The following is a 24,987-nucleotide window of genomic DNA, read 5'->3' as shown; positions in this document are numbered from 1 at the left end:
TATGAATTCCCAAGAGTGCACTTTGAAAAGACAGAAAACTGATGTAAAGAGAAGGGAAACTATATCTTTATTTAGAATTAAGTAAATAACAAATAAGAACAAAATTTAAAAAGGGAAGTATATCTTCAAATCAGTATTTCCCTATTTCTAATCAGTAACCAGATTTTCTTAGTTTCACATCTATGTCAGATTGACATCTGGTAAGAAACAAAAATGGGGCCTGGGGATATAGTTCCCAGGACATGAGCCTACTATGCTCAGGGTGGGCCTGGGTTCAATCCCCACCAACAAAATTATCAAACAAACAAACCTCAAATAAATGACTAAAACACAGTCTTTGGGCTGCTAGGATGCTAAATCCAAACAGTTAAGTCTCACACCGTATTGAGCCTATTCCCTCACAGAGCTGCAATCAACTCCATAGGGAACATCTTGAGATCTGACTGAAATGACTAAAAGGGAGAAGAGCGGGTCAGTCGTGCCTTCTTAACATCCATCTTAACAGAAGGATCTCTCTAAGGAAGATAAACGACTGCCATCTTCCTGTGTGACGTAATAAAGGGCTGATTGCTCAGACTTCCCTAGTTGTTTCAGACTCTCCCTACTTTCTCAGAGTACAAGAAATAAAGCAAAACTAAATGAGGACATATGTGTCCGATCACATTAGCACATTATTCAGACTTTGTGTTCTTTGTTCTTTGTTTCTCCAAACAGGGTTTGTGTGGCCCAGACTGGCTTGGAACTCATGCTATAGACCATGCTAGCCTTGAACTCAGAAATCCACCTGCCTCTGCCTGGGTTTAAAGACGAGAACAACCACTGTCTGGCCAATTATTCGGATTTTGTTAAAGACTCTTTTTAATATATTAGATTATGCAAAGGATACTTTTTAAATACTTAAGAAGTAGAATAATGAAAATGTCAGTAAATATTTCAAAGTAAGACTTTGGGCTCACAGTATACTTTGGGAAAATACCTATAATTGGGATCTTAAATATTTTGAAAGCAATTTGTCTATAAAATACCATTCAAGAAATGAAAAATAACCAGTAAGTAGACTAAAAAAAAAGCATAAGAAAACCTTTAACAGTATCATAGCAAGCTGAATGCAGTGAGGTTTACAGTATTAAAAGGATATGTTTTGGTTCTTTTAAGAGAGATATCTTTAGCCTCATGTCTCCAGTTCCAGAAAGATCTTAAATACCACTTGATTGTAGCCACTGAAAAGATAAAAAGAAGACATATAGCAACATTAACAATGGTGCACAAACACAGACACACATACACATGCACACAAATGCACACACCAACATCCTTTGCATCCTAAGGATCACAACAGCATCTTCAATTCCTCTAAATACCTGGAAAGAGGAGGAAAACCAGTGGGTATGACAACGAAGCCAAGAATTGGCGGTGCCCTTGGGTGCCTACAACAGGCCTACTACCAGAGCACCACTAAATCACTATGTCTAGGGCTGAAGAGATGGCTCAGCAGTTCTGGGTATGTACTGCAGGGAACCCAAGTTCGGTTCCCAGCACCTTGTGTTGGTGGCTCACAACCACCTGTTACTCCAGGCTCCAGGAGATCCTATCACCTCTGAGGGCATTTGTACTAGTATGCACACCCCCCTGCACAGACACACAAATATACATAATACAAACCCTTTTAAAAGAAACCTCAGTGGATAAGGAATTCCCAGGACTAGTTAGGGGCTCAGTGGGAAAAGGAACCTGCTGCCAAGACTGACAACCTGAGTTCAATCCCCAGGACCTATGGTGGAAAGAGAGAATCAACTCCCACAAGTTCTCCTTCAGCCTCCACATGCACGCTATGGCATACATGCACACATACAATAAATAAATGAATTCCTTAAAAAAAAATTTCAAAGGCTGTCCTATGAACAAACCAAAAGATTTGGCAAACTAGGAAGCCCTCAATCACAGCTCAGGTTTGATCCCATCTAATGAATATATCAGTTAAATTCTAAGGTTAAATTACATTTTTAAGAGCCGTAAATCTATAATTTACATGAAAACAGTACAGTATTATCAACCATGTGGCTCAGTCTGCAGCTTAAAATTTATTGTGAAGAAAAAAACTTCCCAATAGTTATAGATAACACAGAAAAAACACTTGCAATGCTTAAGGACAAGGTGATAAATTATTTTAGAAGCTATGGAAGCCGGATGTGGGGCTGGTACTACTTGGAAGGAGGAGGCAGGAAGGCTGCTTAAACCCATGAATGAGGCCAACATGGGCAGCATAATGAAAACCCACCTCAAAAAAATTCTTTAAGTTGAGCAAATTTGGCACTGCGGCACACAACTTTAATCCCACCACTAGGGAGGCAGAGGTGCTGCAGGAGCTACTTCTGCTCCCTCAGCCAAAAGCCTTTGAGATACCAGCCCACTGGGGTGTGGTGTCTTTCGCGTTAAAAATAAGCAGCGGCAGCCCTCTCGCTCTCTTGCTTCAGATTCTGATTCTGGCTATCAGATGTTTTTCCTGGTCCTGCAGGAGGCTGTTGTCTAGGACGGTGATCTCTAAGTTTTTTCCCTTTAAATAAATAACCCTTTTATTAATCATAATTCTAAATTTGTGTGGGATTGTTTTGTGACTTACTCCAATACGGAGGCAGATGGATCTCTGTGAGTTCAAAGCTAGCCTGATCTACACAGCCAGAGTTACATAATAGAGAGAACCTGCCCCCCCCAGAAAAAAATCAGCATGTAATTATCAAATGAAATTTTAAAAAAACATAATAACACTCTCCAAATAAATGCATCATCAAAAGACTTACATGAAGAGAAACCTAAGTTGTCTGAGTTCAATTTACATTTATATTCCTTTTGAGTAGCATATCTAGACAACACAGAAAAAAAAATCAAGTGAGATTTTAATTGAAAGAGCAAAAATCTCTTTACCAGGTCTAAAATTACAGGGAACTACATCAAAGCAGGTGCTAGCTAGAGATTTAAAAAAAAAAATCTCTGGAGCTCACAGAGGCCATTTCTCACCCCCCTGAATTAGGAAGTCTTCTGGGTAGGCAAGGGGTAAAGTGCTCTTCACGTCTCTCTTTGGGTGATTTATCTTAACTTGTAAAAGTATACACCTGTATGTGGTACAGACAGAACACACATGACTTACCTCAGGCACACTTCATAGGTACTAAGCTTTCCCAAAACTCTTCCCATCCACCAGGACCTTTCAATTAGCATTAATCCCAAAGATGCCAGGAGAAAGACCACTGATCCAAATTATCAGAGCCAAATTAATTAAAGCAAGCTTTTTTATTCGTGTACATGGGTTGTTTCCCCCTAAAAGCAGAGGGGAGATAAGGGCTTTTATAACTCAGGGTAGGGGAGTTTTTAATGGGGGTCTTGGTGGGAAAAGTAGGCGGAGTTACAGAACAACAAGCAGTAAGAACAAGGTAGTCAAAGCAACTGCTGTTTTCTTTCAATTTAGTGGTCACACCTGAATCGACTGATATTTGAGCTATCATCTGCGCCCCTCAGCCAAACAGTCAGCGCCTTGTTGCTCAGACTGTGGCTTGGCAGGATTCCTGCTGGCACTGGCTTAGCAGAGGTCACTAAGTCTTTATCGTTCTATGTACCAATAAAGACTCAGATGTTTGGGTGAAAACCTGCTAGATCAGAGAAGCCTTTTGGGCCAGAGACCCAACAAGAGAAGCATTTTTCCAAACACCCCAAGCCAAAAAGACCACAAATCTCTAAGTCCCTCCCTACTCCTTCCTGTGCATCTCTCTGTCCATATTCCCCGGGTCCTCCATATTGTCTATGGCTAATTCCTGTCACTAGCTGCTGTTTCTGCGCCCTAATCCTAGGTTAATTTTATTGATACAATCTTGGAGTTTCACAGTGCAATCAAATATCCCACAGCAAACAACCTTTTGAAACAAAAGTTGGGCTGCAAGATAGTCATTACAACTTTTTGAAACATAGACATGGTTGTCGTTTCCTGAACAGGCAGTACAGAACCATTTGTAGTTAAGGTTACAGGTGGGGCATAGCCCAATCCTTGAGTAACAAATTTAATCATAAACAGCAATGAATCTAGTTTGTCTTTACTATAAGGTGGCTTTTAAACCTAAGATGGAGGCAGGCTGGTTCTTTATGAGAAGGAGAAGGGGGATAATACTTTATAAAGACCTGGTCCTTCATATTTATTCAAATTAAAAGAAATACAGAATAATTACAGAATTCTTGTTGCTTCTGGAATTGACAAACCATGGATAAGATATTTACATATTATACTAGTACAACCAGAAACCCAAAAGATATTTGGAATGGTAAAATGTAATTACATCCATAATAATTAGGATACTTCCTCACCAGAAGAAATCAAAATCAACCTTTACACAGTAAAAGCAGTATGTTTTTACTAATGGTTCACCAGTCATTCAGAAATATGGTGTCAAAGAGTCACAGGAGAATGACAACCTAAGACAGGGAAGATTCTCCCTGGCTCAGAACAATTTTTCCCTATATATTCCATTTAGCTGAAATCATCTCTATGGAGGACACTTCAATACAGTATTGAATAAGAAAATAAAGGAAAATAATATTAGTGAATAGCCTACTTGAAGAAGTGTAGAACAGTCTGAATGCTACACTGAGGTATTTTTTATCTGCCCACGTGTCTAATAAATTTCAATAGTCAACTTGGCTGGAATAAGGAACACCTGGGGCATTAATGATTCACACCTAAAGGTGTCTGTGAGAATGTTTCCATGGGTTTAGCTGAGAAAGGAAATCCTACCCTGAACACAGGCTTGAGGCACCTTGTTCTAGCTTGGATCCCAACTGGTTAAAAAACAAAAATATTGGAGAGAGCCAGCTGAGTCTACACTCCCCTTTCTGTTTCCTGGCCAGACCTCATCTCAAAAACTCATAGATTTCCACTGCCTCTGCCTACTGAATGCTGGAATTAAAGACGTGTGGCACCATGACTGGCTGAGACAGCATTTTCTACTGTCCAGGTGGACAAATGAACATGATCAAAATCCAGGGCTGGCATAGAAACAAAGAATTGCATATCTGTCAAAAACAGAGAAATAAATAATTTTATATCTGTCAAAAAGCAGGTAAATGTCTAATGTTTGGGAAACTCCCTGTTCTGAGTCTTATTATAAAAGAACACTTTCCATTAAAAAAGAAAAATCTATTTCCTCTTTTTATAGTTGAGAAACATACATTGACTCTACTAATATGCTATACATACCTTATTGTGAATTAGAGGGTACTGACTCAAATGAGATATTGCAGTAGAAATACACTCTAGGACCGGCACCTCGTTGAAGAATTTACTATATACATATAAGATATCTAGGTATTGATATATGTTTCCTGTATGGTACAAGTTGAGCATCCTTAATCCAAAAATCTAAAATCCAAAGGTGTCAACATAACACAAGTAGGAAAGCCCACACCTGCCTTCATGTGAAAAATCAGAAAACAAGGATGCATGAAAATTATTGTATGAAATTCCTTTAGCCTATGTTATGAAGTATACAAGTATCATCAACTTTACGCTCAGACTGACCTAAAAATACATAGTACGTAGTGAGTGAGACTGGGGGATGGCTCGGTGGGGAAAGTGGTTGTGATGCAAGCATGAGGACTTGTGTTTGGATCCCTAGCACCCAGCAAAAGCCAGCATGTCTGCAACACTAGCTCTGGGACAGAGGTATGCAGGTCCCCACAACTGCCAGCATGTCTGCAACACCAGCTCTGGGACAGAGGTATGCAGGTCCCCACAACTGCCAGCAGGTCTAGCCAATTGGTAAGCTCTGAGTCACTGAGAAACCCTGGCTTAAAGACTAAGGCAGCAAACGACAGGTGGGCACCTGGTATCTACCTCCAGTCTCCATGTGCATGCACACACACAGACATGAGCACCTGCACACACATATGTGCATACAAATACACGTACACACCTGACCACCCACAAGTACAGTGTGATCTTTAATTCAGGCTTTTAATTCAACTAACATAGAAGAATCACATTTCACCAACAAAAAAAGTGCTGCATGATTTTTTTAAGGGGCTATCTCTATGGAGATAGAAAAATGTCTATAACATATAAAAGAAAAACAAGACATATAGCAATATTACATAACTCAGAGTCAGCAAGATGGTTCAGTAGGTAAAGGCAATTGTTACACAAGCCTGATGACCTGAATTCAAACCCTAGCACCCACCTAAACATTCTGGAAGGAGGGAATTGACTCTACAAGGTGTTCTCTGATCTCTACATGTATTATGTACATATACACAATTTTTGTAAAATATAATTCAATCCCTTTTGTACAAATGAAAAGTGACACGTATTTCCATTGGCAGGCACTAAAACACTTCTCTGGGAAGATATGCAACACATTTAATGATGGAGACCAAATAGAACCCAAAGAGAAGTGATGACTATTTTCCCCCTTTTTTAGTTCCAGGCAAGTATGTGTGTGTGTAGTGAGTAATGATTATGACCCAATAACACCCCCTCTTTCCAAGGCTCAGGGAACATCAAAAAAGGAAGGCAGAAAGGTTGTACGAGTCAGAGGTCAGAGAGAACTGGGGAAAAATAGTATCTTCTGGACTAGCAAGGCCGTTGCACTCATGAACTGCAGGCCATCTATGGTGGCCTGCAGAGGACCTTCAAAAGATCAAGCAGTCAACATTCCAACATGGGGCCCCATGAGCCCTCACCCCCCGAGCTAAAGAGCCATTTGCAAGTGACTGCTGCTGGAGGACAGTCAGTTCCCTGAGGGCTGTGGTCCCTGGTAGACTGACCATGCTCTAGTAGATGGCCCCACACCCATGTGGCATTAGAGTCAGTGCATTATAAAAGGAGGGGAAGGCATGTAGTTGTGAGGATGGATCCAGATGATGTTGGAGAAAGATAGCAGGGGATACAGATGATCAACAAAAAAAGAAAGGAAGGGAGGGAGGGAGGAAAAAGAAATATTTTTTCATAAGATTATTAATCTCTGTACTTGACCCTTTTCATTTTCTAAAAATTATTGATTGGAGCTAGAGATGACTCATAGGTTAAGAGCACTGGCTGCTCTGAGGTCCCGAATACAATTCCTAGCAACCACATGATGGCTCACAACCATCTATAATGAGATCCAGTGCCTTCGTCTGGTATGTAAGCATACATGCGGGTAGAACATTGTATACATTAATAAATAAATCTCTGTTTAGAAATTATTTTATTTTATTGGGGCACTTTTCTGCAAAGTACATATATCACCAGAAAAGGGCATCCGATCCATTACAGATAGATGGTTTTGAGCAGTCACGTGGGAGCTGGGGATTGAACTCAGGACCTCTGGAAGAGTGCCCATGCTTAACCTACTCCATAAGCAGTTATGAGATGTTTATGAAATGCCCAGCAGAGCACCTGACACATAGTAAGCACTTAGTAATTGCTATGTATTTGAAGAGAAACCACTGTTTTGGTCCCCCAGTATACACTGACTCTTTTCTAGACAAAAGGAAATTACCTATAGAAAACCCACTCAGTGTGGGTGGAGTGGAGCCAGCAGGAGGCCCACACTTCAGCCAACTGGAGCCTTCTAGTCTGTCTGCACAGACACTATTTCACAGGTTGCCCAGACAGACTGCTTCTAAAATAAAAGACACAAAGAAAAATTCAACTTACCTGGGTCTTCAACTTTCAAGGTTTTCGGCTCTATCTTATCCCAGGAAGCAGAGGGCCTGGAGGTGCCAAACAGCACCATTTACATAAGGCTATGATGCTATGATAGAATGCAAAGCAAGTAAGATACCAAACTCTGGTGTCTAATTGTTACAAGGGTGTGTGTGTGTGTGTGTGTGTGTGTGTGTGTGTGTGTTACTGGCATGGAATCCACAGCCTTCTGGATACTAGGAAAGTGGTACAGGGCTGGCTTACATAACTTTCTAGTTATAGGATACAATATTTTTCTTCTCAAGGCATCTTCGATTGGGTCATCCGTCACTTGTCATCTAAGAAGTCCTGAGATATGACTTTGTTCTTTTTAGATTCTAAAGATGGTATTTCCTCAGTTGTTCTGATGGTACTAACCTCTGTATTTAAACCATAAAATCCTTATCTATTTTTCCTTTTCCATTGTTTTATTTTGTTTTTACTTTTGTTTCTGAGACAGAGCCTTATGTAGCCCAGGTTGGCCTCACACTTGCTATGTAGCCAAGAATGATCTTGTACCCCAATCATCTTGCCTCTACTACTCTAGTGTTAGGATTACAGGCAAATGCCACCAGACTAGGCTAGTATTCCAATTATCTGATCCTATTTTCTCTTCTTTCCATATTTAAAATATTTGATATTTGATATATCTTTCCATAATTAACACACAGGAAAAGACACAATTCTTATCTTTCAAGTGAAGTTTCCAGAAAATAACTGTTCTACTTCCTAGCTTCTCAGAGGTATTTTTGTGGTGATGAGTTCGGTAAACATTTCAGTGTGATTACAATACTACAAAGCTTTGTTAATTCCCTGTGCTAGGGAAGTGGCCCAAAACGTCAGTCATTCCAGACAAGCACATCACCATTAAGCTACATCCTTCAGCGGACTTTTATTATCAACAGGAATGGTCATTCCTATTTCTGTTAACAGTAACTTTGCACAATATTCTCTAAATATGCATATCAAATAAATGTATGCTTATTAGCCAATATCTAGATGATTTAAAGTTTACAGTTACAAATTTTTTAAAGATTTCGGACTGTCTTAAAGGGTTTATACTCAACCACCAAACTCTAAAAAAGCAATATTCTGTCTAAAAAAAATATTCTGCCTAAAATAACTGAATTCTTTCCTTTCTACTGCATAGGCACTCCTTACCTACCACATGAAGACTGTTTAATAACAATCTAACTAAAGCTTTTACTGATCTCTACCTGTAACATATCCCACTCCCACCTCAGTTACTTGTTAATCATTTGTTTTCCTTCTCATTCTTCCCTCCCTCACCATTGTATAGCACTGGCTCCAGCTCACTATGTAGACTAGGCTAGTCTAAACTCATGGCAAGCCTCCTGCCTCCTCTCCCAAGTGCTGGGATTACAGAAATGGCCACCACACCCAGTTTGTAGCTATACTCTTGACTGGCCTTTCAAGGTCCTTCATAAGCTACTCTTCCTCAAGTTTGCTATGGCATTATTTATAATTAGCACACACTTTAAATATGTCATCACACTGCAATATCAATTACTTATGTGCACTAGATGAACAATTACAAACAATTCGATGAGATAGACACTAGCTGTTGAGTTTTGCAGAATTATCTGTATTCTGTCAATCATATATTTTAATAAAATGCTGATTGGCCAGGCAGGAAGTATGGGCGGGTCAACCAGACAGAAGTAGAGATGGGGCAAGGAGAACAGGAGAAGGCTAGGGAGGAGGAAGCTCCCGCTACATTCCTGCCCAGACCACCAAAGAAGCAATATGTGAGCTGACAGCTGAAAAAGGTACCAAGTCATATGGCTAACGTAGATCAGAATAATGGGTTAATATAAGCTATAAGAGTTAACAAGAAGCCTGAGCTAATGGGCCAATCAGTTTATAACCTAATGTAGACTTTGTGTGATTTTCTTTGGGACTTGCCGGCTGTGGGGTTCTGGGTGGGACAGAAACCCCAACAAGCCGGCTCTCATGTTACAGAGTTTTATAAATAAACACTCCCAGAGATACTTTATGAGGAAACTGACCAATAATATAGCCAAAGGAATAATAAGATTTGGGGTTGTTTTCTAATTTTTAATGTGTATAAGGAGTGTATGAGTACCTGCAAGTATGTATGTATGTATGTATGTATGTATATGTGTGTGTGCCTAGTATTGTTGGTGTCCAGAAGAGGGTATCAGGTCCCCTGGACTGGAATTACAGGAAGGTGTGAACTGCCCTGTGTGGGTTCTGGGAACCAAAGCTAGGTCCTCTGTGAGAGCAGCAAGTGCTCCTATTGCTGAATCATCTCTCCAGCCTCCCTGTTTTCCATTTGTATTTTTCTATTAAATTCTGCTCTAACTAGCACACACACCTTTCAGTGTGGTCTAGTCTACCGTTTTGTTTTAGTGATTTTACATGTATGACGGTCTTATCTGCGAGTGTGTATGTGTACTACACGCATGCCTCCTGCCTGAGGAGGCCAGAAGAGGACACTGAATCCCCTGGAACTGGAACCACAGATGGTTATAAGCAGCTGTGTGGGTGCTGGGACTGAACCTGGGTCCTCTGCGAGAGCAGTAAGTGTCTTTAGCCACTGAACCATCCACCCTGGCCCAGTCTACTGTTTTCATAGCAGGGATCTTACAACACCCCAAAATACAAGAGTCCAGAAGCCTCTAGCCAGAATCCCTTTACCCTCTTGGCATCCCTACCAGTCCTCCACACACGTCCCAAAAATTCATTGAATTTTTTGGTGACATTTGTTTTATGAAGACAATTTATTTTTAACTATAACTATAGAGGCACATTATAATATTAAGTAAATGCGTATTCAAACCACACCAATCTCCAAACCCCAGCAGACTCTTACACTGGTGGGGGTGGAGGGGGTTGGGGAGGTAGGGGGGTTCTTTCCAGCACTTCCTGAGAATCACTGAAACTCGGTTTTATACATCTAAGAGTCATAATACATTACAGAGCAACAATATAAATTCATTCATAAAACAGGTTTATTGTTGCTCTAATAGGCCAGCCCCTAAGTAGGTAAAGAGAAAAGGAGAGGCTAACAGTTCTTAATTTAAAAGTTGCTATATAAAAAAAATAAAATAAAATAAATAAAAAAGTTGCTATATAAATATTGAAGGCAGTCAAACCAATCAGTGGTTCTTTAATATTGGCGGGGGGGTGAGTCAGACGGTTTTACAAGATTAAAGGAAAACTAACCTCCAGAAAAACAAAGCACAAACACGCAAAACTTTATATACAATTTTCGGAGAGTTAGAAACGGAGTCCCAACCACCATTATCCTCAAACTCAGGTTAAAAGCCCATTAACGAAACTAAGTTCTCCGGGAAAAGGAACTGTCACATCTGTTTAATAATTCTAGTTATTCCTTTCATAGTGCAAGGCACACAAATGGAATTTATGAACTAATTCCACCATAATGGTAACTAGTTAAAACGAGCAAACCGTTTCTTCCATTAGGAGCCCCGTCGGCCAAATTCAAACCTTTCATTAGTGACACTAACACAAAACAGTTCACAAATCATTGCTCTTCAGACGTGGACCACCAGATTACACACTAACCCCGGTCTCCTCGCTTTCCCGGTAAACTCCACATCCCAAGATCTACACCCAAAGAGAGCCCTGCTGGCTGGAAGGAGATGGGAAATAACTGATCCTCCGCATAGCTTGTGCCTTCGGCTTGGGGGAAGGTAGGTCCCAATGGTCGCTACGGCTTCCAAGCCCTTCCTTCAAAGGCTCTGGAAGTGAAGAAATTTACCTCAAGTTCCCGGAAAGCGGCGGCGATTGCTCTCAGAGCTTTGACCAGTTACCAAGAAGCCTCCCGACCTTCCCGTCACCATAGTGATTTCTAAGCGCTAAAAGCGTTCCCTGTTCCCGCGATATTTGCCAGATGCCAGTCACCCGAGCGGGCCCTAGATCCCGCCCCCGAGTGAGCCCGCCCTCTCGCTGAAGGCTGTCATTGGACATCAGTTGTGGGCGGGACCCTGCTGGGTGGGTTTATTTTTTTCCTCTTTATTCAAATTCCTCAGTTTCCCAAATGTTGTCGTCCCAACGACGCAAAGGCCTGTAGCTCCCACGGGTCTGTTTCTGGGAGCGACCCTAGGAGAACGGCGTCACTCTCCTCGTTCTCCCTCCTCAGCCGCGACCTCCCCTTCGCGCCACGGCCCCCCCCATCCCGTCCTCGGGGCCGGACCCGCGCATGCGCACGAACGGCCCGGCGACGGCGGTGGGACCCGCCGCACTTTTTTTTTTCAAATTCGCGGGTCCCAGAAACCATTGCGCGCATTTGTAACGAATTTCCGTTCGAGTTTGGATTTTAGGCGCCATTTTCGAGTGAAGGACCCGGAGCCGAGACACCGGCAGAAGCGAGGCGGGGGGCGGGCGGGGGCGGCCGTCGCACGGTTTGCAGCCCTCTGCTCGGAGCACAGCAGCCGACAGGTAAAGGAGCTCCTTCCTGGGTCAGGTTGTCACACTTTTCCGCGCTGTCCCCCGGTTCTGCCGGCGGCAGAGGCCTGGAACCCGAGCGGCCGAGTGCGGCGGAGGCGGTTGGGGGAGCTCCGCTGCCTGTCACCCCTCCCCCTCGACCGCCGGGCGGCGGCTCCGGCGCCTCTTCCTGGGGGAGGCTACGAGCCCGTCGGGGTCGGGGCGTCCCCCCCGGGCCTGCCCGTCACGTCTTCCGAGGGGGACCGCAGTCCAGCTCAGCCTCTCCCGGGGACTTGGCACGGTTTCGACTGTTGGGCGGGACTCCGCCCCGAGCCCGGGAGGGCTGGACCCCCGCTGGCCCGGAGAGTGACCTATCCCGGGCAGACGCTGTCCGAGTCCCCTTTAACAGACAGCGTGTGGCGGGGGACTCCAGTCTTTCCGCTGGGACGGTGAGGATAAGAGACCGCGACTCTCCCGACCGTCCGGGCGTCCGGACCTAAATGGCGGGGGTGGGGGGGTGGGGGAGAGGAGAGCGGGTGACGGGTCGCCGCCGGGCAGTTCGGGGCTGCCCTAGAGACGAACACTTCTCTGTAACTCGGAGCGCGAGCATCCCCAGCCCCGACGGCGTGGGACTGTCATCAGATGACTTCCCGGGGTCGTGGGGCGCGTTTGCAGGCTTGGACTAGATTTCCCCACTTCCCTGGGTCGTTGGAAACCCGGTTCCGCCCGATCGCTCCCACGGTGGTGGCGGTGGTGGCGGTAGCCGCTCTCCAAAGGACCCGCTACCTGCTGCTAGCGGGGTCGGGGTGCGCGCTGGCGGGTGGGGGTGAGAGCCACGGGCGGAGCCCGTCCTGCGGCCGCGGGGCCTCGGCGGCTGACCCGACTCCCGGCTCTCTCCTTGCCGCAGCCACGATGCGGCGGAAGGGTACCAAGCCCTCCGTCTGCCGCCAGGAGGGAGAGCCTCCGCCCTCCCCGGACGGCGACCACCGGGATGAGGACCCGGAGCAACCGGACGGCGCTGCAGCTGCAGGTGAGTGACCGGCGGGGACCCGCTGGGGTGGCTTGGGCGCGGGCGACAGGTTGACGTCGGAAGGTCGGTGTTGCCAGAAGTGCGACTCCGGAAAGCCACTCTGCGGTTTTCAAAGGAATTCCAGGCAGTTTTGCTGTAACGGTTCTGGAAGGGATGAGGGTGAGCGGCAGGAGTGAGTTGTGGATTTCGGTGATGTTTGGGAGTAGCACTGACATTTTTATTGTATTTGGCTGAAAGCGGCACGGTCAGCCCAGAGTTGTTGAGCGCCTCTCCGCCCCTAAACTGATCTGGATGTGATGCGAAGTTTGTGCGCTCCAGCCCCTGCCATGGAGTGCCCTTTTTGGCGCAATATTAATTTTTACTTTTTAAAGTGTGTCGGGGGACGGGAGTATATGCACATAGGCGGAGGCTCAGCAGTCGAGAGCCGCTCATTGTGGGTGCTAGGAACCGAACGCCAGTCCCCTGCAAGAAAAAAAAAAAACAGCTGGGCCCCTTCGATTGCCATTAAGAGAAAAATAAAATTTGAGAGCGTGTAGCATTCCGAGTGTAGAAAATAAGAGCCACTGTGAAACTCCTGTGACCGTGTTACTGGAGCTTGTGAGCTGTCTTAAGTGCTCAGCCATGTGCAGTTGGATTTGCTATCGTTTGGGTTGCGTCTCCTGTTTACTTGTAGGAAACAGGCACCCCTGCGATATTCACAGGTTTGAATATTTATGGTGTGATGTTTTTACTCCTCTAGGAGATTTAGTGAATTTTATGTCGGGGGGGATACTTCTTTCGCGAATTTTACTTTTTATAAAACTAAGCTAAAAGGTTATCCATCCCAGTGAGTTTAGGATATTTGTGTGGAAAATAGTTTCCTGGGTTTCATAAGTAACATCCCTCAATTCCGTTCTTTAAATAGACCTCCACCCAATTACACTAATGTAGGCTTTCCCCTCTTTGCCTTTCTGATAACCTAGAGACTCAAGGTGAGGAACTTGATACCAGAAGTTTAGAAGAGATTTTGAGTAGTATTCCTCCGCCCCCACCTCCAGCAATGGCCAGTGAAGCTGGAGCTCCTCGGCTAATGATAACTCATATTGTAAACCAAAACTTCAAATCCTATGCTGGAGAGAAGATTCTGGGGCCTTTCCATAAGGTATTTGCCCTTTTAAAGAACTTATAATACGTCTTTATTGCAAAATATTTCAATTTTCTATCTGTCCTGACTCTCTACACTGCCACACACACCCTAGTAGACACTCATACAATATGTTGCCTATGGTTTCAACAGCAGGAATTAGTTTTTCTATATCGGATATCTTTTGATGTCTTTGGTAATAACGTTTTCATGTTGAATCTGTGTTTTTATTAGAAGGGAATGTTTTCCCGTTGGCCGTTTTAATGCCTTCTACAAAATGTTGGGATTAGAATTTGAATATGGTTTTATTGAAGATATTAAAGCTTGTGCTACAGCAGAGCATGGTGTAAAAACTCAACGTGGGTTTTTGGAGTACATGGTTTCCCTCCGAGCACCAGCCCACTCTCATTCTTGGAGAGCTCTCCTTTGCTTAATTCTAAAGAGAAAGAAGAAAACTCATGTATATTCTAATAATGAAAACTTTTAAGTGCCTCTAGTTTTTTTTTACTATAAATTAAGGTATTGGGTAGTTTAAAATTAATAGTATTATGTGATTGTTTAAATTTAAACTTTTAAATTATTTTTATGCAGCGCTTTTCCTGTATTATTGGGCCAAATGGCAGTGGAAAATCCAATGTTATTGATTCCATGCTTTTTGTCTTTGGCTATCGAGCACAAAAAATAAGGTCTAAAAAGCTGTCAGTATTGATACATAATTCTGATGAACATAAGGATATTCAGAGTTGTACTGTAGAAGTTCATTTTCAAAAGATAATTGATAAGGTAAGAAATTAATTTTCTATTTGCAACTTCAAGCAAGAAAAAAAACAGCTGGGCACATTTTGTTATTGTAGGCCTGAATTGTTTCTTTACTATTTGTGTATAATTAAAGCAAAAGAAATACTGCTACTGTGACCATATTTATATTTACTTCAGCTTTTTGGAAGAAAACAGTGATTTTGGGGAACCCTGAGTGCTAAATAAACATTCATTCACTATAAATACAGACTTGATTTTTAAAGTTATTCTTTTTATTTCTTTAGAATAAACATTTTAATCTTTAAAATGTTATGGTTTACTGAATTGCTATTGCCATAATTTCAATGTACATTTGTTAATAGTAGCATTGTGTGTATCTGTGATATAAAAGAACTTTTCTACGGTTTGAACTACTATGATGCTTTTTTTTGAAATGGTGGGGGCCAAGCTAGCGTTTTTTTGTTTTCTAGAAATGCAGACAATTATAAATAATGACCAGATTATTTATATGGTTCTGTGGGTGTTTTTTCTCATCTATTTACTTATTATATTAGACAGTTGATTCAAAAATCAACTGAAAAGAACCTACAAAATAAAGAAATGCACATAATGAAGTGGTTAGATAATTTAGGTGGTGGGGTTTTTTTAACATAAAGAAATTACACAGAAGCATATATCTTAATTTTGCTTCTTGATTCATTCTGTTGAGCACCTGAGTTAGAGAATAGTGAACTTATGCTAAAATAGATTAATTGCTTTCTTTTTTTGGGTATATAATTGTGATTTTTTTTTTTTTACGGTTTGTTTTGCTTTCAGTTGATGATAGGGAATACTGTTCAGGAAGATGCAAAGGGGTATCTTGTGTTGTACCACCTACCCCCACCAAACCCGACTAACAACCTATACTCCCACACAAGACCACCACTAAAAATGTATTTTCCCTTAATGTGTTCCTTAAGTCATCTCTTTCTGTATAACTTTTTAACCAGTCAGCATGCTTATTAGTTTGAGTGGGGTCTGGTTGTTTTAGATATGTCCGGACTTTTGTCCACTGTCCTTGGTTCTTATTCAAATATATATTTTTTTTTGGCTTGTTTGGAGCTAAAGTTTTGTTTGCTGGATTTTGGCTTTTTGGTTTTAGAGATCTTTGAGAAAGAAGCTGAACAACTTAGAGAAGTATCTAGTCCTCACTAAAGCAATGTTTTTGTTTATTTTTTAATTTTAGAAAAATTATCAGTTTGTGTACATATTTAATACAGGGAAATAAGGACTAAAATTCTTTCTATACATGTATGACTGAATTTGTTAATTTAAGAAATATTTACTCCATTTGATTAGTTTCAGTATAAAGTAAATGAAATCTGGATCAGACCTGTGACTTTATACCAACCGTTTTCTGGTTTTGTTTTTCCTAAAAACAGGAAGGGGATGATTATGAAGTCATCCCTAACAGTAACTTCTGTGTATCTAGAACAGCCTACAGAGATAACACTTCTGTCTATCATATCAGTGGGAAGAAGAGAACATTTAAGGAAGTTGGAAATCTTCTGAGAAGCCATGGAATTGACTTAGACCATAATCGATTTTTAATCTTGCAGGTAAGTTTATAAACACTTCTAAGGTTCTTGGTTTTTAATTTTTGTTTTGTAATCAAGATTGAAAGCGTGTTCTTTTTACTGAGTCCTGTGTTTGGAGCCTTAAAGTACTGTAGCAGCACATCATGGTTTACATGCTGTAGTCAAGATGCGAATCATTATTTGCTGCTCTAGAAATTTAAGGAAATTCATTCAGAATTTTATGGTTATCGTTGCATGTTCATTTTATGTATTGATGTTGGACATACTTGTTCCGCTCTAGCAGCACGTAAATATTGGCGTAGTGAAATAAATATTAAACACCAATATTATTGTGCTGCTTTAGTGTGACAGGCATACAGCAACTATCACTTCTGTTTGTATTTCCCTTTAAAATAACATTTTAAATGAGATTTTTTAATAGTCTGCCCTTTTTGTTTATTCTCATTTATCTCTAACATAAAAACTATATACTTTATATTTAACAAATTTTCCTGAACTCCTAATATAGTACTTTTAACATTTATAGTAGTAATAAAGGTTTACTTAAAATGGGTCTTCTTTTGTTTACAGTGGCCTAATTCTTAAACCGGTAATGTTAGTGTCATCTCTTAGAAAAGTCTTTTTTAAAAGAAAGTATAAAAATTAAGTGTCTGGTATTAATTTGATTTTTAATTTGAAATTTCTGTTTTGGTTTAAAGATAATTTTATTAAACCCTGCATTTTGTTGTTTGTCTCTTTTTTTTCTGTATACCTCCCCCTTTTCCTTGGGAGTGTGTGTGTGTGTGTGTGTGTGTGTGTGTAAGTAAAAGTATGTCCTGCTAGTATAACTTATTGCAAGGAAGATATTGTCACCCGGGGAAGGAGCTGTTGGTTGATTGGGTTTTTTGTTTGTTTTTGTGGTTGTGGTGGTGGTGGTAGGGTTTTGGTTAGTTGGTTGGTTTGTTTTGGTAAAACTGTCTTTTTTAGGTATTATGAAATTCCTGTTTTGATTTAAAAATAACTTATTCTTTTGTCCTCTCCCAAGCTACTATGAGCATATAAAATTTAGAAAGATGTTGCTTATTATGTAGAGGTAGCTACTGATCTATCATATGCTACTGATTTTTAAAATAAGTTAGGAATTTTGATTTGATATAAAATGTTTTGTTGTGAGGACTAAGTGTTCCCATTAACAATATATATAATTTTTCACACATTTTAAGCTATATTCCTAAGGATTTTTTTATTGTAAACATTGTATAGAAGGCAAATAATTTTCTGGAATAACTTTTATCACCCTTAACTATCAGAACAGTGCATTTACAATACTTCAATGAACCACTTAAAAATAAATATTGAAAATAATCACATGAATGTAAATAAAATTTGAATTTATATGAATGTTTCTTAAGCCATGGGTGTTTTTGCTTTGTTTTTTTAAATGAATTGTTCTGTTTTGTGGATTTTCATATCTGGGAATTTAGCTTAATTAACTATGGATAACAAGTTGTATTCCTTTATAATACTAAATTTAATGATGGTAACATTTTTGTAAGAAATTATACTTACCATTTGTTTCTTCTTTGCTATTTGCTTAACTTTATCCTGAAATAATCAGTTTTGTGCCAGTGCAAAATAAAACTATCTTTTAGGTAAAATTTATATGCAGCTTATTTATACAATTTGGTAATGAAAAAGTGATAGAGCAACTTCCCAAACAGATAAATTACAAAAGTGTTGAGTTTATATTTAAAAATATGCTTCTGAAGTCCTTAAGATGCTTATTTGTCATTATCTGAACCCTTTTATGTACCCTTACATTTTTGTATTCTTACCAAACAATACTAACAGATTCAGTTTGATTTGGTTGGACTTAGATAAGAACTTTAGCAGGTTACCTTTTAGGAAGAAAAAACTGGACATTAAACTTAAATTTGAGGAAAAGTGGAAGTAGTGTTTGTGAGTTTTTCTTAGCTCTTTACCAAACCTTTGACTCTTAGACTAATAATAGATTTAAAGCTTGTGAAGGTAAGATTATAGCTTTTATTTCATTCCTCCAATCACTAACATTTATTTTAAAAATTACCCCTGGTTAGGATGGTGAGAAAATTGACACAGTATCATAAGATCAGCATCCAAGACATAAGTATACAGACTAGACAGTAATGATGATTACATCACTTGTAATATAAATTTAGATAAAGCAATTTTTTAATATTAAAATGCACTAAATTCTAGAAATTGTTTTTTAAAAGCTTTTCTGGTGTTATGGATTTGGTTTTTTTAAGTAAGCATTTCTAGTATACAGATCCATTTAAATTTTCAGTAACCGTTCAGATGTGTTCTTATGAGGAGTGTGCCAAAGTTAATGTGGAGATGGTTGAAGCCCTTTCTTTTCCCTGAAGACTGGTGGCCTGCTGGGCATGCCCACTGCAGTAGTCACTTACAGTTGCTTGGCCTTTGGTTTACTTAGTTTTCTATCTTACAGGAAAAGTTTGTGATGTTTTAAGACTATTAGTCCAAACAAGAAAGGTTTTATTAGTCTGTATTATTTCATAGGTGACTATTACTTAATTAGATTTGATTGGTTTGCTCCATTAGTTAATGCTTTTGCTCCATTCCAGTTAGAGAAATGGTAATCCTAGACTCATTACCTTTCAAGGTTACATTAATAAATGGGTGTATTGGGAGTAATTTTGTAAATTTCAAAAAGTAGAAATTGAATTTTGTCAAAAATTTCTGTATATGTTTTGTCTTCATATTACAAAATAAAATATTTTTGTTAATGTTTTCTACTCTGGAGAATTGATTGACCTAGATCTAAGTTATTTATTACTCATGTTTTTTTAATATACTTTTACAGTTGGCATGGCATATAAACTATTTGTTGTGATCCCTTAATCTGTAGAAATAAGAAATCTAAAAATCTATGACTAAGTTTCAAAAAAATTTTTTTTTACTAACTAGTAATTACTTCAGTTTTCCAAAGGTGTCTGGCCCAGTGTCTCAACTATGGAAAACAAGCTAGGAAGCTGCCCCTAAGCACCCAGAATAGATATGAAAAGTAACCAAGAAAGCATTTTGTTTTACTTGTGACTTTGGACAGATATTAACCTTGGGGATTTGGTTACTTGTCCTCTTGTAAAAATAAATTAGGATAAACTGTACCTGAGGAAGATAGAAGTTAACTTATAGTGCAGCACATAGCAGGGAAAATTAAAATGATTTAGGCCAAAAAAAAAAAAAAGAGCCCAAGGGATTAGAATATTGTTTGGTGATAGTGATTGTCTAGCACACATGAGGCTCTGGTTTGATATCTAATAATGTGTATGCAAGTTTTGCCTATGTGTATGCATGTGTTCTGTATATATGGTTGGGGCCAAGATACTCAGGAGAGGCCATCAGAATCCCTAGAACTAGAGTTATGGATGGTTGTGAGCCACAGTGTCAGGGCTGGGCATTGAGCCGGGATCCTTTAGAAAAGCGGTCAGTACTCTTCCAATGCGAAGCCATCTCTCCAGCCCCTTCCCCATTTTAATGAAAGTGGAAGAACTAATTTCACTTCCAACTGCTGGCATTTCAGGTGTGTGCTACCATAGCCGATTTTCTCTTAGATTCTTAAGTTCTAAGTGCCTGTAAGTAAGATTTTCAAAGAATGGTTTAAGTGAATCACAATATCCTTGATACCCAGCAAAGCCTTTATTAAGTTAGGGCTTAAGCCCCTTTCTAACTTATTTTTCCCCCTTCTGTTGCTGGAGATCAAATGCAAGGCCTTCTGCAAGCACTCTACACTAAGCTGTATACCCATTCCCACTACTCTCATACAACAACGAGGGTGGGGGGAATCTGTTAAAATTTTGTTCAGAACTGGGATGATAGTGTCTGTGGCACATGCCTTTAATTCCAGAACGCAGACAACAGAGGCAGGAAGATCTCTGAGTTCAAGGCCAGCCTTGTCTACACAGAGAAACCCTGTCTCAAAAAAGAAAACTTTTTCAGGCACATGACTTTATTCTCAGTACTCAGAAGGCAAAGTCAGACTGATCTCTGAGTTCTTGTCCTATAGAGAGCGACCCTGTCTCCAAAAAATAGAAGCAAACTGTCCAGTATGCTTTTAAGCTATAGAAAGTAGCAATGACTGAGGGTGTATGAAATTTTACCAGCTTCAGTTATAACAATTTGAAATGTCTTTTGGACATCACTATTGCACTACTATGAGATTTGTAACCCTGGTTTGAAAGAGTGACCCTTTTAAGTTCAAGTGCTATAAACTTTTTCTGGATAATGGGAGGAAAGATCTTAGGTGGTTACTCTTGTTGCAGAGAACCTGAGATTGATGCCCAGCATCCAGTTTACAACTGCCTGTTACTGACTCCAGGGGATTCAGCATCCTCTTCTGAACTGTGTAGACAGACCCCTGCACTAATGTGGGCACACAGGCATACATGCCCATCATAAACCTTTTTTAAAAAAAAAAAAAAACTATTTCAAAGCGGGGCAGTGGTGACGCATGCTTGTAATCCCAGTACTAGGGAGGCAGAGGCAGGTGAATCTCTGTGAATTCAAATTCAGCCTGGTCTACAGAGCGAATTTCAGCACAGCCAGGACTGTTGCATATTGAAAACCTGTCTTGAAAATCAAAAAGCGAGAGAGAGAAAGAGAAAGGAGGCACCGGAGAGATGACTTAAAGACAGAAGGGGGTTCTACCTATGTGCGTACATAGACATATATGCCAGCACTACAACCTACACATAAAGTAATAAAATGATATTTTAAAGCCACAACAGTCCTAAAAGAGATAAGTAAAACCTTACTGGTTGCCCTTTATTCACTCAATAACTGGTCTTTAGGATGAATGCAGTAGTAGGGGTATGGTCGTGCTCTCCTTAAATCCTAAAACTCAGGAGGCAGAGGCAAGCAAATTTCTGTAAATTCAAGGCTAGCAAGTGCTGCATAGAGAGGAGAGGCTCTTTCTCAAAGGAAAACAAAAGCAATAATACAATATGATACAATCTAAAACATACTGTTGCCTGAGACTTGACTTAGAACTGTTTGGATTCATAAATAAACTTGTCTTTAACTTAACTTTATTAGCATGAGAAGAAATCAGCTCCACATCCTCCATCTTATTTCAGAAGGAACAATAATAAAAATGACTACTATGCTTTCTCTGAAGCTAGATTACTTCCTAATAACTATAGATACCTTCTAAAAGTAGTTTGGGCAGGAAACATGATACTACTCAAATATGGGATGCTAGGAACCAATCTCAGGTTTCAGTGGACCCTGTGTTTTGATTATTTGAAAAATATAGATTTAATATCTTGTGGTCATTTGACTCAAATGTGGGTTCTTTTGGTGGTCTTTTTGTTGTTGTTGTTTTTCTTTTTTTTCCTTCATCTTTAAATAGACATTTAGATAATTCAATTTAAGTCAGGGGTACTCCTGGGCATTTTATAATGTGCAGCACTATAACAACAAAATCATTGTGCCCAAAATACCAGCAGTGCAACGGTTGATAAACTTTGCCTAAATAACTCTGAATAAGACTGAAATTCCTACTATAATCCAAAGCTTTGGGCATACTTCAGGTATGGGTCCTGTCTAAACTTATAATTATGTAGCACGAATAATAAAAATCTAGAGACAGATATTGGGGTTCAACCCTAAGACCAGAAAAGCAAAGCAGCCAACCACTGGCTCTTACCTCTACCTCAGCTCAGACCAAAACTGGGCAGTGTTGCCCATTTTCAATTCTCAGATTGAGACTGGAAGTGAGACCTGTCTCCTCCCACCTTATATTCTTTCCACCACTGCCCAGCCTGTACAGTTAACTAGTATAGCTGCTGAGATTAAAGGTGTGTGCAAACCACTGCCTGACCTGTATGGCTGACTAGTGTGACTGCTTTGCATTGATCTTCAGGCAAACTTTATTTATTAAAACAAGTAATATACCACTATATAATTGTTGATTAGGGTTAGATGGGAAAGTACTCTGCATAGGTACCTACATAATATAGTAGTATAAATACAGGCATTTGGGTTTACAGTTTCACTCTTTGCTTGTTGATCATGTGGTGCTGGATCACCAAAATTCTAATATTGTGGTGATGTATAAAACTATCTGTTAGCCTTTAATTCCATAGCTCTTGGGAGGCAGTGACAGGTGGAGCTCTTCAAGTTCAAGGCCGTCCTGTACTACATATTAAAACCCTGTCTTAAAAATCAGCAAAGTGCAGTAGTGACTAGATTGTAAAATGTTAAACTAAATTATTTTCCTTCAATACATTTTAGTCTAGGTTTAGTCATACACTTACAAAAATGGGAATCACTAAAATATCTCAACATGTAATTCTTTTCTTGACCATTTAGCTAAAAATAGGATTTTTTCCCCCACTTGCCTATTTATTTGCTATTAAGATGTTTAAAGAACAAATAGAATTTTCTTCACTTTCAGATTAATTGGTTACTTGGGAACCAACCTTAGGATACAGATTATAGGTTCTTTTTAGGAGATTTTAATTATAGTTCAAGGTTAATATATTGATTACAAACAGTTTTCCTCTGTAGCCTGTGACAGTTCTGTTTGCTCTCTGTAGTAAGGTCACTTGTTAGAATTACTACTAGGGTTATAGAGAAGTTAGAGAGCTACATAGATGAGGCTATAAGCACTCTGGCAGGCTTCCTTATACAGTATAACTATGAAGGGACTTTTTGAAAATTATTTCACAATGAGAGATAGTGATAATTGGTAATGTACCTTATCAAATTTTGCTTAACAGAAAAATTTGTTTACTTAACACCACAGCACAGGGTGCCTTTGTGTTGGTATGTACTGTCAGTCATTTTATAAGCTTATATATGAAAGAGGTTTTAGACCCTTGCACAAAATATCTTTAACCTGTTTGAAGAATATCATTTTAGTTGGGACTACCCTATTCTTTCGGGAGAAATTTAGCTGTCATATACAATGAGTGTGAATGTGACTCTCTTAAAGGGTGAAGTCGAACAGATTGCTATGATGAAACCAAAAGGCCAAACTGAACATGATGAAGGGATGCTTGAATATTTAGAAGATATAATTGGCTGTGGACGGCTAAATGAACCTATTAAAGTCTTATGTCGGAGAGTTGAAATATTAAATGAAAACAGAGGAGAAAAGGTAAATGAATTTCCAGTAGACATTTATTGCCAATGAAAATGTCTTGTTTATGGATCAGCTGTATTTATTGAGTTGAATACATACATTTTATAATTCATGCAGAAATGTTTGGGGTTTTTTGTTTTGTTTATTTTACTGAGCTCTCTATTTTTATACTAGCCTTTGGGTGAGATATTTTACTTGGTGTTTATGTTCCAAACTGACTTTATATATGAAATATGTTTTGACTCTTCAAATTTTGTAGTTAAACAGAGTTAAAATGGTGGAAAAGGAAAAGGATGCCCTAGAAGGAGAGAAAAACATAGCCATTGAGTTCCTTACCCTAGAAAATGAAATGTTTAAAAAAAAGAATCATGTCTGTCAATATTACATGTAAGTACTGTGGTCAACTTTGTATACATTTCTAAGCATCAAAGCCTTCTTTTCTATAATACTGTGACGATGTAAATTTTTCTGAAAGTCACTAAGTACTCGCTTTTTAATGTCATCTCTTAGTTGTGCCAGTTATGAGTAGTGTTTGTGTGTTTGTGCATGCATGTTTGCATTGCATACAGTAGCCCTGTCAATCAAGGATAGTATTCAGAACCTAACAGAAACCATAGGTAGTACTAAACCCTTATATATACTATTTGGTGTCCTTCAGAAGTGCCACAACATCAGAGGTAATCTCCCTTTGCAGTATGTAATGTTGGTGTTTTAATTACCACTATTACTATGCACCAACTCCCCAGGTAGGAAGACAACCAGGGTACATTCTCTCCTTCCACTAGGTGGCTCCAGAGATCGAATTCAGGTAGCAGTTATATCCTGCAAGCACTTTTACCTTCTGAGCCATCTCCCCAATCAATTGTGGGTTTTGTTTGTTTGTTTACAGTTTGGTGGGGAAGGGGGATGTGTACACGCACAAGTGTGCAAATATAGAAGCCATAGCAAAATATGGAGTGTCTTCCTCTATCCCTCTCCACTTCATTCCCTTGCAGGGTGTTCCCCTAAAGCAGAAACTCACTGTCCCAGCTAGGCAGGCTAGCCACCAAGCTCTTGGGATCCACCTCTTTCTGCTTTTGTACTACCATGCTCCCCACCCCTCCCCCAAATGGTCATGTTAACAGCCCACTTAGTCATGGTGCTGTACATTTTACCTGGGTGCAGGAAGTTCATACTCAGGTCTTCATTCTTAAAAATCAAGTGTTCTCACATAATTGAACCATCTCCTCAGCC

The 24,987-nt window shown here is 39.9% G+C and overlaps 2 protein-coding genes across 4 annotated transcripts in view; one reads left to right on the top strand and one right to left on the bottom strand.

Moving 5' to 3' along the window:
* Ift80 (intraflagellar transport 80) overlaps window positions 1–11,622 on the bottom strand; it is an 81,119-nt gene extending 69,497 nt beyond the window's left edge. The window contains exons 1-4 of one of the 3 annotated variants that reach the window (XM_087899459.1): window positions 11,475–11,555; window positions 7,679–7,734; window positions 2,799–2,860; window positions 1,141–1,220 (exon numbers count right to left, since the gene is read on the bottom strand). In XM_087899459.1, coding sequence (XP_087755585.1) covers window positions 1,141–1,175 — 35 coding nt within the window. In that variant the 5' untranslated portion in view covers window positions 1,176–1,220; window positions 2,799–2,860; window positions 7,679–7,734; window positions 11,475–11,555. Of the gene's footprint in view, window positions 1–1,140; window positions 1,221–2,798; window positions 2,861–7,678; window positions 7,735–11,474 lie in introns of all 3 variants that reach the window. The other 2 variants (XM_087899458.1, XM_087899460.1) reach the window with 2 other exon arrangements.
* A 383-nt stretch (window positions 11,623–12,005) lies between these two features.
* The window catches only part of Smc4 (structural maintenance of chromosomes 4), a 31,057-nt gene continuing 18,075 nt past the window's right edge, over window positions 12,006–24,987 (top strand). The window contains exons 1-7 of the mRNA XM_048424880.3: window positions 12,006–12,154; window positions 13,047–13,169; window positions 14,132–14,310; window positions 14,884–15,075; window positions 16,473–16,649; window positions 23,605–23,769; window positions 24,014–24,141. Coding sequence (XP_048280837.3) covers window positions 13,052–13,169; window positions 14,132–14,310; window positions 14,884–15,075; window positions 16,473–16,649; window positions 23,605–23,769; window positions 24,014–24,141 — 959 coding nt within the window. The 5' untranslated portion in view covers window positions 12,006–12,154; window positions 13,047–13,051. The remainder of the gene's footprint in view (window positions 12,155–13,046; window positions 13,170–14,131; window positions 14,311–14,883; window positions 15,076–16,472; window positions 16,650–23,604; window positions 23,770–24,013; window positions 24,142–24,987) is intronic.

Source organism: Myodes glareolus, chromosome 20 (assembly GCF_982192425.1).
Source record: "Myodes glareolus chromosome 20, mMyoGla1.1, whole genome shotgun sequence".
Taxonomy (NCBI): Eukaryota; Metazoa; Chordata; class Mammalia; order Rodentia; family Cricetidae; genus Myodes; species Myodes glareolus.
This window is presented reverse-complemented; position numbering and strand designations above follow the sequence as displayed.